Below are 14,531 nucleotides of genomic sequence, written 5' to 3'. Positions count from 1 at the left end.
TTAAATAAGTAATTATATAACACTCAGTTCATTTTTCTTTAATTAAAAATAAAATGAAAACTTTTAGCCCCCACACTATTCAATATAAATTAAAAATATTTTATAATGAGGTGTTGATTGTTGACCGTAGATTAATATGTGGAGAAGATGGTCGGGGTGTGTGGTCAGCAAATAAACAAAAAAATATTTATTCGTGCCGATGTTTCAACCTAAATTTCAGGTCTTCATCAGGGAGTAAAGGAAGAGATTCTGACTAAATGAGTTTAGCCTCTGCCTTAGTGAGTTTATAACTAAATAGTTTATAACTATTTGTTATTTTTTTGACCGCAACCCTGACCATCTTCTAATATTTAAATTTTTCACGGTTTCAACTATATATACATATACAAAACTTATATGGATGATATGCCAAAAGCAAATAAAAAAATCTTTACCTTTTTTCTTCTTTTAAAACATTATATCACTTCCTCTTCTCTCTCAAATCTTTACTGACAACATGGCACATATTCATACACAAGAGTCTTCTTTAGGTTATAACTTTGGAAATTCAGAAGTCACTTCATGTTCAAAAAGTATGGAATGTTATAATAAGACTCAGGATTTAAAACAAACAACAGTAATACATCAATTTATTTTTTATCAACAAATACTTATATCAATATATATATATACAAGAAATTTACATATTTTTGGCATCAGTTTCAGTAATTGAAAGTTTCATTTTTGAGGCAATACTATTTACAATATTGTGGAGGTTCTTCATTATTTTTTAGATATAAATAAATAACATTTGTAAGAAACAAACATTATTTAAGAATAAGCTGTAAATGAACAAAAGGATATATATCATGTTAACAATTTTCAATGACTGCATTATAAAAAAGTATGTAGACTTCTGGATTGTTACGTACACTGTGAGCAGGTAATGCTTCAACAGTCTGATCGTCGAACATATGCCACCTAGAAAAATACTTAGAATAAGAACAAAATTGATTGAAAAAAAAAAAAAATTAATATGAACTTATAAATAGGCAATGATCATAAAGAACAACCTCTTAGGCAGATATTAGGCTGGTAGGTTACAAGTCTTTCCAGCAACATAACTTCTCACAGCTGCCTTGTCAAGCCACCAACTTGAATTCTTTTTAACATTTTGATATGTATTTTACATTATTTCAGCTCATTATAAATAGAATTCAATTTCCGTCAATTAAAAAAATAACTTAGAAATTATGAATTAGTTTTGTCATAAATTTACTATCATCAAACCATCGTTAGCATCGAATTATTTATCTTTATAAATCAATCATTTTTAAGGGAGAGAAAATTTCTAAAGAAAAAATTTAATATTGAGTATATTGAACTAACCAATCTATCCTAGGAAGCTTGATGCTTGAGGAACACATAAATCGTAGGCTCCTGTTTACCTTTGCATTATGACAGTTTGCATTTAATGTAATGAAAATAAAGAACGTAAAATAACTTTTTGAAAAGAATGTATTGAACTTACCATTACTTTAAAAAGGAACATATTTTCTATCATTAATTTAACAATGATCAGAACCACAACAGAAATGGAAGAAATTTATAAAGCAAAGCATCCATACAAGGCAAGGAGGGATGGATGGAGCAGGAGAGAGGAGGAAGGAATGCTTTTGGAGTAGTTGCCCCAACATAACTACGAATGGTACAATAATTAGTGTAGGACATGCTAGAAACCAATAACTAAATGTATAGGCTAAATACACAAACGGTTGCATACTGTAAATAAGAAAGGAATTCAAGACAGAGAAAGATGGAGGAAGCAGGAACTAAAACAATCTAAGAGGTCTGCAAACTAACCCGAAAAATAAATAATATCTTACTTATTTGTGACATGGTTTCTACATATTGCTTTGTAGTGGCCTGCACGTAGGGTCCCAGTATGTGTAGACATGGCATAAAGATTATATCTTTTATACCTCTGTTCAGAACCCCTGATAGTGAACCTTTCCATATCCAAATCTTCAAGGGGGTAAGTGACAAGATTTTCTTTTTTTTGAAGCCATGAATCTTCTTCATGAGTAAATCTGAAAAAAAATGAATACGTTATGTACCAAGATATTATGTTTCATACATGGTGGTAAACTTATCACTGGATTATCATTATATCAATCTATCTAGAAAGTATGCTTCCATTTTCTACAGTCAACCTTCCAAACCATAAATTAGTAAGACACACTGCGCCGCTACAGCCTGTATTGATTAATTAAAATTATTTCATAGAAGAATCATTGCATAATTTATTGATCAGAGTATGATGTGATTATACTCGACTGGAGGTAGAGATGGGGAGCACTGACACATTGGCTACTGATATTGATATAGAACACCGCTTGACATAAAAATAGTTTTGTTGTTGCAATACTGGCAGTTCGAAGGCGTTTCTTTTGAAATAAGATGGGAATGGGTGAGCCTCAAGTGACCTATTCTCAGGCTAATAACTCTCAGTACAACCTCAACGGCATTTGCGACTGGAGGTACCCCAGGGCTTGACATCCTTTTTAATAATTTTTAATTTACTGATTGGGTTTTCATTCCACAAAGATTGCCATTTATCTTTGACTTCCTTTCCAGAAGGCCTCCTCATCTCTGACGGAGTTAAAATTGCTTTACCCCATCCCGGAAGCGCGAGTGCTTCTCTTGCAGCATGATCTGCTAGTTCATTTCCTGCAATTCCTACATGGCTTGGAATCCATATAAATGTAACCGACATACCCATATTGTGTAGAGTTTTTAAGTGAAAATGGATGCTCTGGATACATACAGTCTAAACCTTTTATCGAGCTTAATGAGTCTGTAATTATTGTTATGTTGGTGTCGTTCAAAGACAAACAGAAGTGAAGTGCTGCTGCTATTGCATTTAGTTTAGCAGTGAATATGTTGCATAGTTTGTGGAGTTTAATAATAATAATAATTACATAGTAAATGTAGTGACAATGAAGCTACTGTCACTTAAGACCTGTTTATTTACTCAAAATTTTTATATTTCAATTTTCTTTTTTTTTAATCTTCAACTATGTACTATATTCTATTAAAACTAATTAAAAAAAATTGTATTCTAAGTTTTAACAGATACAACTTAAAATGTAATTAAATTGAAACTTATGAAATATAAAAATTTCGAACATATTTTTATTTTACAAATACAAAAATTAATTTGCAATTGAAACTCTTATGAAGTAAACATTAATTTTCAATTCCTGATAACTAGAATGTTTTACCAATGTACCAACATCTGTTCACAAGAGCATAGAAAAAAGTGATAAGGTTTTAAGAAAACATGATATAATGAATATTATACCTTTTTAAAGCAATAACTAAGATAGGAGGAAGCCTTGAAATGTCAAACTTCTTTGTAGCATTCCTTTCATCTTTACATTTCGGACATTTCCATCCACTAATCTTTTCTCCTGACATATATAACTGAATACAATCCTGTAAAAGAAATGCTTGAAAATGACTTTATAATTAGAAATTTATAGTAACAATACACACACTCATGTAAGCACAATGATTATTGGTCACTTATGATTATAGATTTAAAAAAAAAAACACCTTTATTCTCTAATCCAGTAAGGGATTAGAGGCAGGGTATAAGGAAAAGTTGGATAGTAGTTTCCCATTACTTAGCAGTATTCTCTTAGCATTGTTGTTGACTAACAGACTATAGTAATTCTACATTATAGACTACAGTTATCTATTTATTGTAACATTTTACAAATAAATTTTAAGAAAACTTAAATGACTCAGAATAAAAATCCTTGTTCTGGAATAAAATTTAAAAAAAATATATATTCGCTGGAACAAGTAAAGGTTTGCTAGGAATGGATGAAGCGGTGTGAACGTAGCATAGTAATGGAAACATAGTATAATGGAATCCTAGATTCTACTTTACTAAACAAAATTGATCACAATGGAAACTCAGAACACCGAATAGCCAAATAAAAAGATTAATTAAAAAACATTATTTCATTTATTAATCAATGGAACAAAATGACTAAATACAATTATTTTTAATTATACTATTATTTTTAACATTTATTATGAAATAGTGATAAAAAAAACTTACGCTTAAACTAACAGATTCTCTGGATGGGATTGGCACGAAAAGATTAAAAAACTGTTCAAAGGTAACGCTTTGATGTTGACAGGTGGAACAAGTGACTGTTGATCTATGCTGCCCATAGAAAAGCCTTTGAATAATGGAACAGTTTTTCCGTCGGAATTCACCCCAAGCTTTTTCTCCAGTGTCTTCTCTGGCACCATCTAATCGACTTTCACCAGAAGCAGGCTGGAAAACAAATGAAAATTAACATGATTAAAAATTGATCAAACAAAAAAAAGTTGGCTAAGTTTAGTTGGAAATAATAATCACAATAAAAATCATATATAGAGTAATTTATAATGAGGTTTTATTAGTTGATAGTAGATTAATAAGAGAAGATGGTCTGGAGGGAGAGGGGGGAGAGAGGAGAGGGATGGGGTGCGGACAGAAAATAAACAAAAAACATATTTATTTATCTTTTCCTCATGAAGTAATTTAAATAAGCTAAATTTATAACTAAGTAACTATCAACATTAGGCCATTATAAATGTCTGTGTGCAATGATTTGTTCCTGGTATTAAAATATTTCAGCAGGAAAATGTTTCTTCCCAACTTTCATGCTGGTCAAAGAAAAATGGGGGGTGTTAGCATCTTATTACATTCTCCTTACAATACTGTTGTTACATCATCTGACTATGGCCTTTTCCCATCAATGTTTCATTTTTTTTAAAAAGTTTAGCATTTCAAAAAATATAAGGATCAGCATAGAAGTTTTTCATCTCACAAACCAAAGACTGGTGTCATCATCAAATTCTATTTTGGTCAGAAAGATGGATTAAATTAATTGAAAATAATGGCCTATATTGTGGAGAATAATTTTAATGAGCAAACGTTTCACTGAAATGTAAATAAGACTTATTTTATACACAAAGAAGTTTGTAAAATTATGCTGGAATACAATTGAATTTTTAAAAATATTATATATTATATAGCAATTACTTACAATATTCAGATCATCATGTAAGTATTCAAGCAAAATTATTAGGAACTCATTTGAATCTTGGTGTCCAGTACCCTTAAAAATTTCTTTTAAGCTTCCTAGCAATGTCTGGAATAGTCAAACAAACAATTATTAAATCGATTTTTAAAAATTTCTCAATTACTTGAAACATTAATAAAATAAATTACCTTTAAATCCTTTATGGAATAGACTCGAACATCTCCTGACCACATGTTTCTGAAGGCAGTTATAACTTCTTGTGCAACACGCCCCTTTGTTTTGCTTTGAGGGTTTGTAGCAACTGGCCTGTTGATAGATATTAACTCCTTCACGAGAGGATCAGTATTGCTAAGGCATTGAAGAATTGAATTCATGTAGCAGTTATTGGCAAAATTTTTCAAACCAGTGAGACCAGCAACCTAAAATATACAACAACGACCTCTAGTTTAACCAATATTAAAATAACTTAACTATTTTCATAAAAATAATAAATATGTAAATTATACTATGTTTGATACAGCTAACAGCTAAAATATAAGATAACGAACAAACTGAAAAAGTAAGTTTCAAGAACACTAGATAAAGTACCACCTCCTCGAGAAACTAGAAGATAAATATGAACACATCATCAAAGACACATGTTATGATATAATACAAGCTATAAGAATGTCATCAGGTTTTTAACTGCATAGGATGAATGAAGAAGTTGTAACCTATATGAGTCAAATGGTAGCAGATCCTAATCGAATTTTTACTACAAAATAACTCTGATTTTAAATAAAGTTTAACAAAAGTTGTAGAGAGAAACTTTTACAAGAGAATAGATGAGTATTGTAATCATAATATTGTCAATGATCTTTTTTTCCTACCACAATTTCCTTTGTGCCTTACAGTGCGGGGTAGCTACTGATGCCATGCTTTTAATCGCTACTTTGCTCAAGGGTCGTATCTTATCCTTCCATTAAAGGCAAACCCATTATTCACTTATTCTTAGTTTTTTGAATAATTCAAATTAAAACTTAATAGATGTCCCAGAGCATACTAGATGCTCATTTGAAAGATAATTAAATGTGCAATAAGCCAAGCTAAAAAATCTTCATCGGCCAATATTATCGCAGATAAAATAAACAATTTTTGTATTAGAGTTTTCAGCCAAAGCTGTAAGGAACGTTATGTGAGTGGAAATACAGATATTTCAATATTTGATCATTGTTTTAAGTATCAATGTTCAGTAAATTTCAATATTTTAAACTTAAATTTTAATTTCAATATTTTTAAATTGTGATGGTCCAATTTTTAAATGATTCTGAAGAAAAATAATTTAATGTTCTTTTGGGAAGTGCACTCCATGAACGGCCTCTGGTTCAGCCGTTGTTTGTGGTCAATATTGTAAAACCAATTTTGTTCTCAAGTACAAAGCTTGTACAAAGCTCAAAATATTAATTAAAAATGTGCAAATAATAATTTTTTTTTTTTTTAATAAATGCTTGCATTTTTGATGATAAACCTTGAATAATTTAAAACAGATATCAAAGAAGTAGACAGCTGAGATTTATTTTCAAAATGAATATTTTATTTTTGGCAATACTGAATACTTACACAAAATAATGCAGCTAACATGGATTACTTTAGCTATAGTCTGGTAATTTAATAATAGTCAACCTAATTTTGAAGTTTAATTTTGATAAATGTTGCTAACTATTTGAAAAATTGTAATTACTAAATTAAATATATATTTATTTACAAAAACAACAATGTTTATAAATCAAATGTATTGTGGAACATGATTATATTTTCTCATATGTAATTTTATTATATTACATCAATGATTCTTGTACTGAAAATTTTGCTTTCTCTTATTTTGTATTATCTTTTCATATAATATGTCTGCAATTTGAGCTTTAATACATAATGTAGCTGCCAGTAGTAGTGAAGAGTTAGAGCAATTTTAAACAATTAGAGCTAAACTATGTATACCACAAGGAAGCACGGAACGTGAGTTTAAATATCATTAATAATAATGTCATGATCAGAGACTGGATTTATATGCACTGAAAAGTCCTAAAATCTGCAGCAAAAATCCTAAACATATGCAGCCAAAATTATTAAATATATGATCATTTTTACTTCCCTACCGATACTAGGTAAGACATTGTAATTGAGTCATATTGTTTGTGCATTTTTAAATAAATTTTTGCTTTTGGTTTAGATAATTAACTTTTAGCAATTTATCTGTGTATCTGGTACAATTATTTCTTGAATGGGTATAGTGATTTTTTTTTTTTTTTTAAGGTAAGGTTTCAGCACCTGAAGGCCTATCTACTAAACCAGGCATTCTATGTACAATAGCAACTGCACAATAACTGAAAAACATGTTTTCAATAGACTATTGTGCCTAAACTTAACTTTTCTAATGTCTTCACCTTTAATACCTCAAACTTTTCATACTTAGTAAATTGAATGTTAATTAATTTCTCTACAAAATAAAATACAAATCATCTGCATTGGATCAATATTAACAAAGATATGAACTTTACACCCATTTTTTTTCAATATTCTGCGGATGTTCTTATGGAAAATCTGTTATTTCACTTTTTACTTTCACTTACCTATGGAATATATTGTAAGATAAAGTTTTGTGATCATGAAAACTTTAAAATCTGATTTTTCTACATAAATACAAATTTTAAGAGTCCAAATAACCAAGTCTTGTAAAATAATCTGTGAATACCCTTTCTCAAAAATGAAAAGTCAATAAGTAAAAATGTTAGTTCAAACTTCTGATAGAAAAAAAAAAGTAAATAAACTCTGATAACCCCCTCTCAGTAAAAAAATCTCTATACCTCGGAAAAAAGAAAACAATGCAACATCCAACTAACTTTTTAAAAGAGTAGATTTAAGAAAGTAGAACTCTCCAAATAAAAGTACAGTCTAAATTCCATATAAGGACGTTTGCTAAAAAAACATATTGTCTGTAAAGGCCAGAGTTCAAGTAAAAGTTTGGTCTTCATGTGTACAAAACAAACAAAATAGTGCTTACAAAGGCAGCAGTAGTAAGACTGATATCTGTTACAGTAATCCTAGAATCAAAATTATATATGATAATCACAATGACTTTGGCGGAGTTTGATTTTTCATGGAAATGATACTAACAAATTCAGTCCATATGAATTGGGATGGTTTGTTTGTATTTACCAGGTATTTCCCTTTGTTATGGTTCTTACAGAGTCAAATTCTTGAGATGAAAATGCTGAAGAAAGAATTGAGAATTTCTCCCACAACATCAACTGTTTAGGCTACTTAAGAAAAAGTAAGTACACAGTTTCAAAGAGGAATTTTCAGATATATTGGGAAAAATACTCCAAAACCTACCCCTTATGTATTCTGAGATTTAAATTTCCTCACCTGTACTAAAATACCTCTTGAACCGAAGGATCGCCTGCTTACCCTAACAGAGCTGGACAAAAATAAGTTATAAATAAAATTGCCCAGCTCTAGCCTTAAATTTGTGGGAGCTGTACAGATGAAAAAATATTCAATGGTGACGAAACCGTCCTATTTTATTATATTGATTCCTAAAGTATTTACGAATACTTTTTTCCTATGTAACATAGACATTATAAAATATTATTATTATTATATTAGTCATAACTACAGATTAACAAAATAATAATAAGCACCATTTTTACAATAAACATGTGGTATGTTGTTTTCATGTATTTGTGATATTTTTATTATTCTTATTGAAGATGGGGAATTTTCTTAAAACGCTGTTGCTGATTTTATGAAATAAATTATTTTATTTGAAAAAGGAAGAATTATGTCATTCACCAAATCCAGTTTAGTTTCATTATTGTTGTTTACAATTTATTTTGAAAAAAAAATTGTGTGTGTTTATAATGACCATCGGTTATAGTGATCAGATTTTCCTTTCCTCTTGGCAGAAGTTATAAACCTAAAGTTCTTATAAAAGCATTTAACTTTCCACATAACTGGTCTAGGGTACAGATATTTATACCTATCGGTAAAGCAGAAATACATTTTTTTAATAAAAAAAGTATTAAATGAAACAGTTTGTATTAAATAATATATATTTATAAAAAAATATATATATATATAAATTATGTTAATTAAAAAGGGATATAACTGCATAAAAAAAATATTTGGACAAATGCATACAAAGGAAAATTAAATATCAAAATGGATAAAAACTGTCATCTGATCACAAATAATCAACTAAATAAATATGTGATCGTAAAATGAAATTTTAAACAAATAGACAATATAAACAAATTATTTTAAACCAACCAGGTAATTTGAAGTATTTCAGGCCAATAAAAAAAAAATTAAAATTAATAAATGAACAAATTTAATAAAATATTTAGTATGACTTTAAAAATTTGTGTAGAAAATAAGTCAGAAATCAAAATATGAAAGCAGTTTTACATGTTTATCTGTACCTTAGCAATATTCTATTTGTCTCATACTTCAAATTCCATAACTTGTCTGTAAAAAGTACAAAAATTTCCTGACCCTTTTTGTTCGAAACAGAAAATTAGAAGGAAGTTTGAAATGATGCTGATATTTTTCAATGAGGACTACCATTGTTGGAATAGAACTCTCAACTAACAGGCTTACACCAACTAACTGAGCACCCTCTTACCCCCACCCCCACCTCACCTCAACACTATCCACAAATCTAATTAAAAATATTCCCATACTATTATTTTATTGATAAAAATGTCATGATTTGAAACTAAAAAAAATTATGAAAGTTACAAAAATAAATATTACTTTAAGAGATAAAGATATAAAAATTTATTTTCAAGGTGAAATACAACCTTTAAAATTATAAAAGGAGAAAATAGATTCTATATAACAATAAATAATAAAACATAACTGTTGCCATAAAGTAAGCATATAAAATATAATAATAAAGAATCAATATAGATAATAAAATTAAAACTGAAGAAATTATTATTAAAAAATAAATAAATATAAATACAAAATACAAACTAGGAATTAATATTTAATAATTAAACAATTATTTGTATATAATATCTATAATTTATAAGAACTATCATTTTTATTTCAATAAAAAGTAAAAAGGAAACAACAACAATGCTAACGAGATTAGACCTCACGAGGCAAGAGGCAAAAGGTGAGGGGCACGTGCCCAGCCATATGAATGCTGGGAGATTAAAGCTGGGTGCCTTTCAATCCATTTATAATAATTTCATATTAAGTGTTATCTAGTGTCAAACTTAAATAAATGAAATTCAATAAAAATTATATTAACAGTTTATAGCAATGTTAATAATATTAAGTTTACTTCAAAGTTTTCATTTTGTTGTTAATTTTAATGCAATTTGAATAAAAATGATGTCAATGTTATTATACTTATTTGTATAATGATTACCACTCATGACAATTATTACTTTACAACAACAATATACAAAAAGAACACAACATTTTATTTTTATTTATTACTTTACTAATTCGAATCTATAAATTAAAGATTGGCAATGAGTGAATCACATATTCATTAGAAATTGAATGAAAATAAACTTACAGTTTTCCCATAAGTTGAATCTGCTCTTTCAGCGTAGGCAACTGGTTTATTAGCACGTGTGAATGATGGAATTCTTGAAATACCTTCATCGTCCAACTAAAAAAAATAATTTGTCAAGTTTGACTAAATTTTTAAACTATAAATATTTCTTTTATTGTTAATTAAATTTATTGATAGCTATTATTTTATATTAGTGAGGATTCTCAAATTGAAATTTGGATTTGAAGACTAGATTACAAATAGGGATTTAAAGCATCCTAGTTCAAAATTTAATATTCAATATCTTATATCTGAATCTATGATAACTAACTACTAAAAATAAAATGCAATAAGAATAAAATAAAATAAGACAGACATGATATATATACACATACATTCAAGTCCTCTAAATGTCTTGAGATCATGAGAAGGTAGTCTGATTTTCATATCTTTAGTCTTCTTTCATATAAGTAGACAAGACATGAAAAATATTGCAACAAATAGTATGAAATATTTGTTGTAATATTTTTTAGGTCGAAACATTGATAGAACAAAATATGTATCACTTATTAGTGTTCTTCACTTCTGACAGCACCCCCGACCATTTTCTCATATTAATCCATGGTCAACAAAAACAAATTTTACATGATTCTAATTTAACCATGTAAGACACTATATGAAGTCAAAAATTATATTTGAGCTTTAGAATATTTAAAAGTTTACGGTTTTAAGTAGTACTTTTAAAGTATGCTCACCGAAAACAATAATAAATTACCAAATGCTTATATTATGCTTAATTTTATTGTTCATGATATTAGATAACTTTAACAAACAAGATTGCTCAATTTTAGTATCGAATTAATAAATCTTATTAAAAAAAAAAAACAAATAAAAAAACTTGAAGTGTTCACTTGTTTTAGAGACTGTTACTAGATTGGAAGTAACACACATCTAAGGTAGAATCAAGAAGACTCCCTATTTTATGTTCTAAATAATACTACTTATGTTTTAAATAATACAAATATTAGTGCCTTACAATTATTCATAGTGTTACAGCCCATGAAGGACTCCTGTCTCATTTATCTATTTCTATATTTGGTAGCCTACCTTCATCTTTTAAAAGCAAGATATATACCATACAATGTAAAATCAAATAGGATATCAAATTAATAGGAAAAATTGGTAAATTAGTTTAAAATCACCTTAGCAATATTAGGAGAAGAAGAGGATCTTTTAAGAATTGAAGATGGAGGTCCGTCATCTTTTTTGAGAGGTATTTTGTAAGTACCTACAACAGTTTATATTTAATCAATAATAATTGCAAATATTAAATAATGATTTTAAAAAGTTAATAAAATATTGCAAAGTAACTACCAACTTTTATTTTACCCATATATCTTATGTTTATAGTAAAAAAAATCTATAGGCTAAAAATAGCATAAACCTAAACCTACCTTCCACAACTGGTTTTTCAGCAGTAGGTCTGAAATGAAAAGAGTAACAATTTAAAAACTTATAAGTACTAAAGGAAAAAAATTAATGTTAAACAATAATTAAGAAGCACAAATAGCAATATAACTATTTCAGTTAACAGTTAATTTCAATAAATATTTTGGAAAAATATTCGTGACATGATAACCTGAGTTATTGTTAGCTTCAATGTCAATCAATCTCTATACTCAAAAGAACTACGTCCCCACCAACCGGCAGTGTAATATTAAAAAGTAGTAACTTACTTGTCTTGATATCCCTTCAACAATGTGGAAAACAAGAAGTGAGAATAAAAGTCAGCAAAAACTTGGAGGTAAACAAATGTTTTTTTTAAAAATAAACTCTGATAAATTGTCTTATAATAAAATAGATAGGACCAGAAACAATAGACTAGATACTAAGATAAAATACTCTATGTGTTTTTAATTTGATAAGTTTTAACTTAGTCTCTCAGCAAGATATATTTTATATTGTTCCTCTATTTGTGTACTATTCTAAAGGGACCTTGACTCAGAATATATATTTTTTCTATCAATCTATACTAAGATGTATCTATAACTTTTATCAATATAAAATTATACCTGACCTTTGATTTGAACCATGCTCTGGTTTTATTTTCAGATCCACTTCAGCAACATTAACTGTTTCACTGAACAAAATTAAAATAGCATTAAAAGAACTACTAATTAGAATACAATAATTCCTAACAGAATGTTTAAATAATATAATAATAATTTAATTATATATAAAAGTGAAACAGAATTCCATCAAAACATTTAATGTTATGTGTTTTTCATATAATATTTCATCGATATTACATAGTAACATACACTTTTTTTTTTTTTTATCAAACACAAATAATGATTTAAAGGGTGAATTAAGAAAATTTCCCTGGAACATTTGGGGATTTTCTGTACCAAATTAGAAGAAGTTGATAACACTTTACCTATTTAACTAAACTTCAACCTCTTCACGATTGGTACAGAATTTTTCAAAAATTATATTTTAAAATTAAAACAAAATAATGATTTATAACAATATGCTCGCTTGACTACATTACAACTCCTTTTGGCACAAAGCTTTAATTATAATTTATAATAAGGTGAATGTTTGATTAGGTCTATACATTAATAGATGTTTAATAATGTTTCTAGATTCTAATAGATTTTAGTTATTAACAATACTTCAATATGACCGATAAAAAACTTTTGAAGTAATCAAGTTCAATTGAAAAGAGACTAATATCATTTACTAATTAAAAAATATAAATCTATATATAATACAAATTTTGTAAAACACTAACTATATTTAAAAATTCTCACCGGGTTTCAGGATGAATAGAGGCATCTAAGGATGGTTTAATTTTACGAAGTTCATCCAGAACTGATTTTGTTTCATTAACAGTTGGTTTTTCTTCAGTTTCTTCCTTTGGTGTCACCTTAAATATTACAAAATTAATTAGCCCAGGCTATAGAATTATTGAATTTAATATTCTCAGGAAATTGATTTTGAAATCTTGCCAATAAAATTAAAATTTAAAAACAACTCTGTAGTTAGCATAATATTTTCTTAATTAAAAATATTTATTTTAAACTATTAAACTTTTGTTTTCAATTTATTTTGAATGTAAATATAATATAGTAATTACACTTATTTCTACAATTTTTTTTCAATTAGGTTTATGACCTTAAACAGCCTTATTTCTTGTTTTTTAGTTATGCTAGTTGAAGCTTTTAGTTCCCAGCACCATATTCATCTTTAAATTTTATTCTCCACATTTCAGGACATCATACATTAGAATATGCTAATTCATTGTCTGTTATTGTCATGGTAGAAAGACATCAGTATGCGTTGTTGCTCACATTGAAGCCTTTCCACCATGAAAATAACTGATAGTGAATCAATGTGTTCTAAAGCATGATGTCTAGAAATATTGAGAACGAAATTGGAAGATGAATATGGTGATATGCTGGACACTGAAAGCTACAACATACATAAATAAATAATAAGAAATGAGACTGCTTGAGGTAATAAACCTGAATTAATGGTAAAAATTGATACATTCTACTGATAATAAAATAATAATATTTTTCAATTTTTACAACATTTATTAAATTGCTAATAGAAATTAAATTACTTCATTGATTTCTGAAGGTGTTGAATCTTCTTCAGGAGAAGTGGATGATTCAGTATTACTTTCCTGAGAAACAATTTCTGTAGAATCAAGACTAACATCAGAAACCTGAGGGGCAGGAGTAGTAATAATGGGCTAAAAATAAAAATTGATATTTTTAAAACAAAATAATTACGATTATTTGCTACAATAGAATCAGATTGAAGAAAAAAAAACATAAAAACCTTAAGCTGAAATACAACAGATATTTCATAAATATAAATATATA

General features: G+C 27.9%; 1 protein-coding gene across 3 annotated transcripts in view; it reads right to left on the bottom strand.

The window, feature by feature from the left end:
* Positions 1–434: 434 nt before the first annotated feature.
* The window catches only part of LOC106682106 (ubiquitin carboxyl-terminal hydrolase 8), a 25,166-nt gene continuing 11,069 nt past the window's right edge, over positions 435–14,531 (bottom strand). Inside the window, exons 8-20 of one of the 3 annotated variants that reach the window (XR_001343347.2) lie at positions 14,267–14,398; positions 13,452–13,567; positions 12,716–12,778; positions 12,093–12,121; positions 11,841–11,926; positions 10,660–10,755; positions 5,276–5,506; positions 5,091–5,195; positions 4,112–4,333; positions 3,344–3,477; positions 1,866–2,069; positions 684–960; positions 435–557 (exon numbers count right to left, since the gene is read on the bottom strand). Coding sequence is in view for 1 of the 3 variants with exons in the window: in XM_014422784.3 (XP_014278270.1) it covers positions 852–960; positions 1,866–2,069; positions 3,344–3,477; positions 4,112–4,333; positions 5,091–5,195; positions 5,276–5,506; positions 10,660–10,755; positions 11,841–11,926; positions 12,093–12,121; positions 12,716–12,778; positions 13,452–13,567; positions 14,267–14,398 (1,527 nt within the window). In the remaining 2 variants the exon portion in view is untranslated. Of the gene's footprint in view, positions 558–600; positions 961–1,865; positions 2,070–3,343; positions 3,478–4,111; positions 4,334–5,090; positions 5,196–5,275; positions 5,507–10,659; positions 10,756–11,840; positions 11,927–12,092; positions 12,122–12,715; positions 12,779–13,451; positions 13,568–14,266; positions 14,399–14,531 lie in introns of those variants that run through there. The other 2 variants (XR_001343348.2, XM_014422784.3) reach the window with 2 other exon arrangements.

The sequence above is a fragment of the Halyomorpha halys genome, unplaced genomic scaffold (genome assembly GCF_000696795.3).
Source record: "Halyomorpha halys isolate HHAL.00 unplaced genomic scaffold, Hhal_1.1 Scaffold390.1, whole genome shotgun sequence".
Classification (NCBI taxonomy): domain Eukaryota; kingdom Metazoa; phylum Arthropoda; class Insecta; order Hemiptera; family Pentatomidae; genus Halyomorpha; species Halyomorpha halys.
The sequence above is the reverse complement of the archived record's forward strand: the minus strand, read 5'-3'. Positions and strand labels throughout refer to the sequence as shown.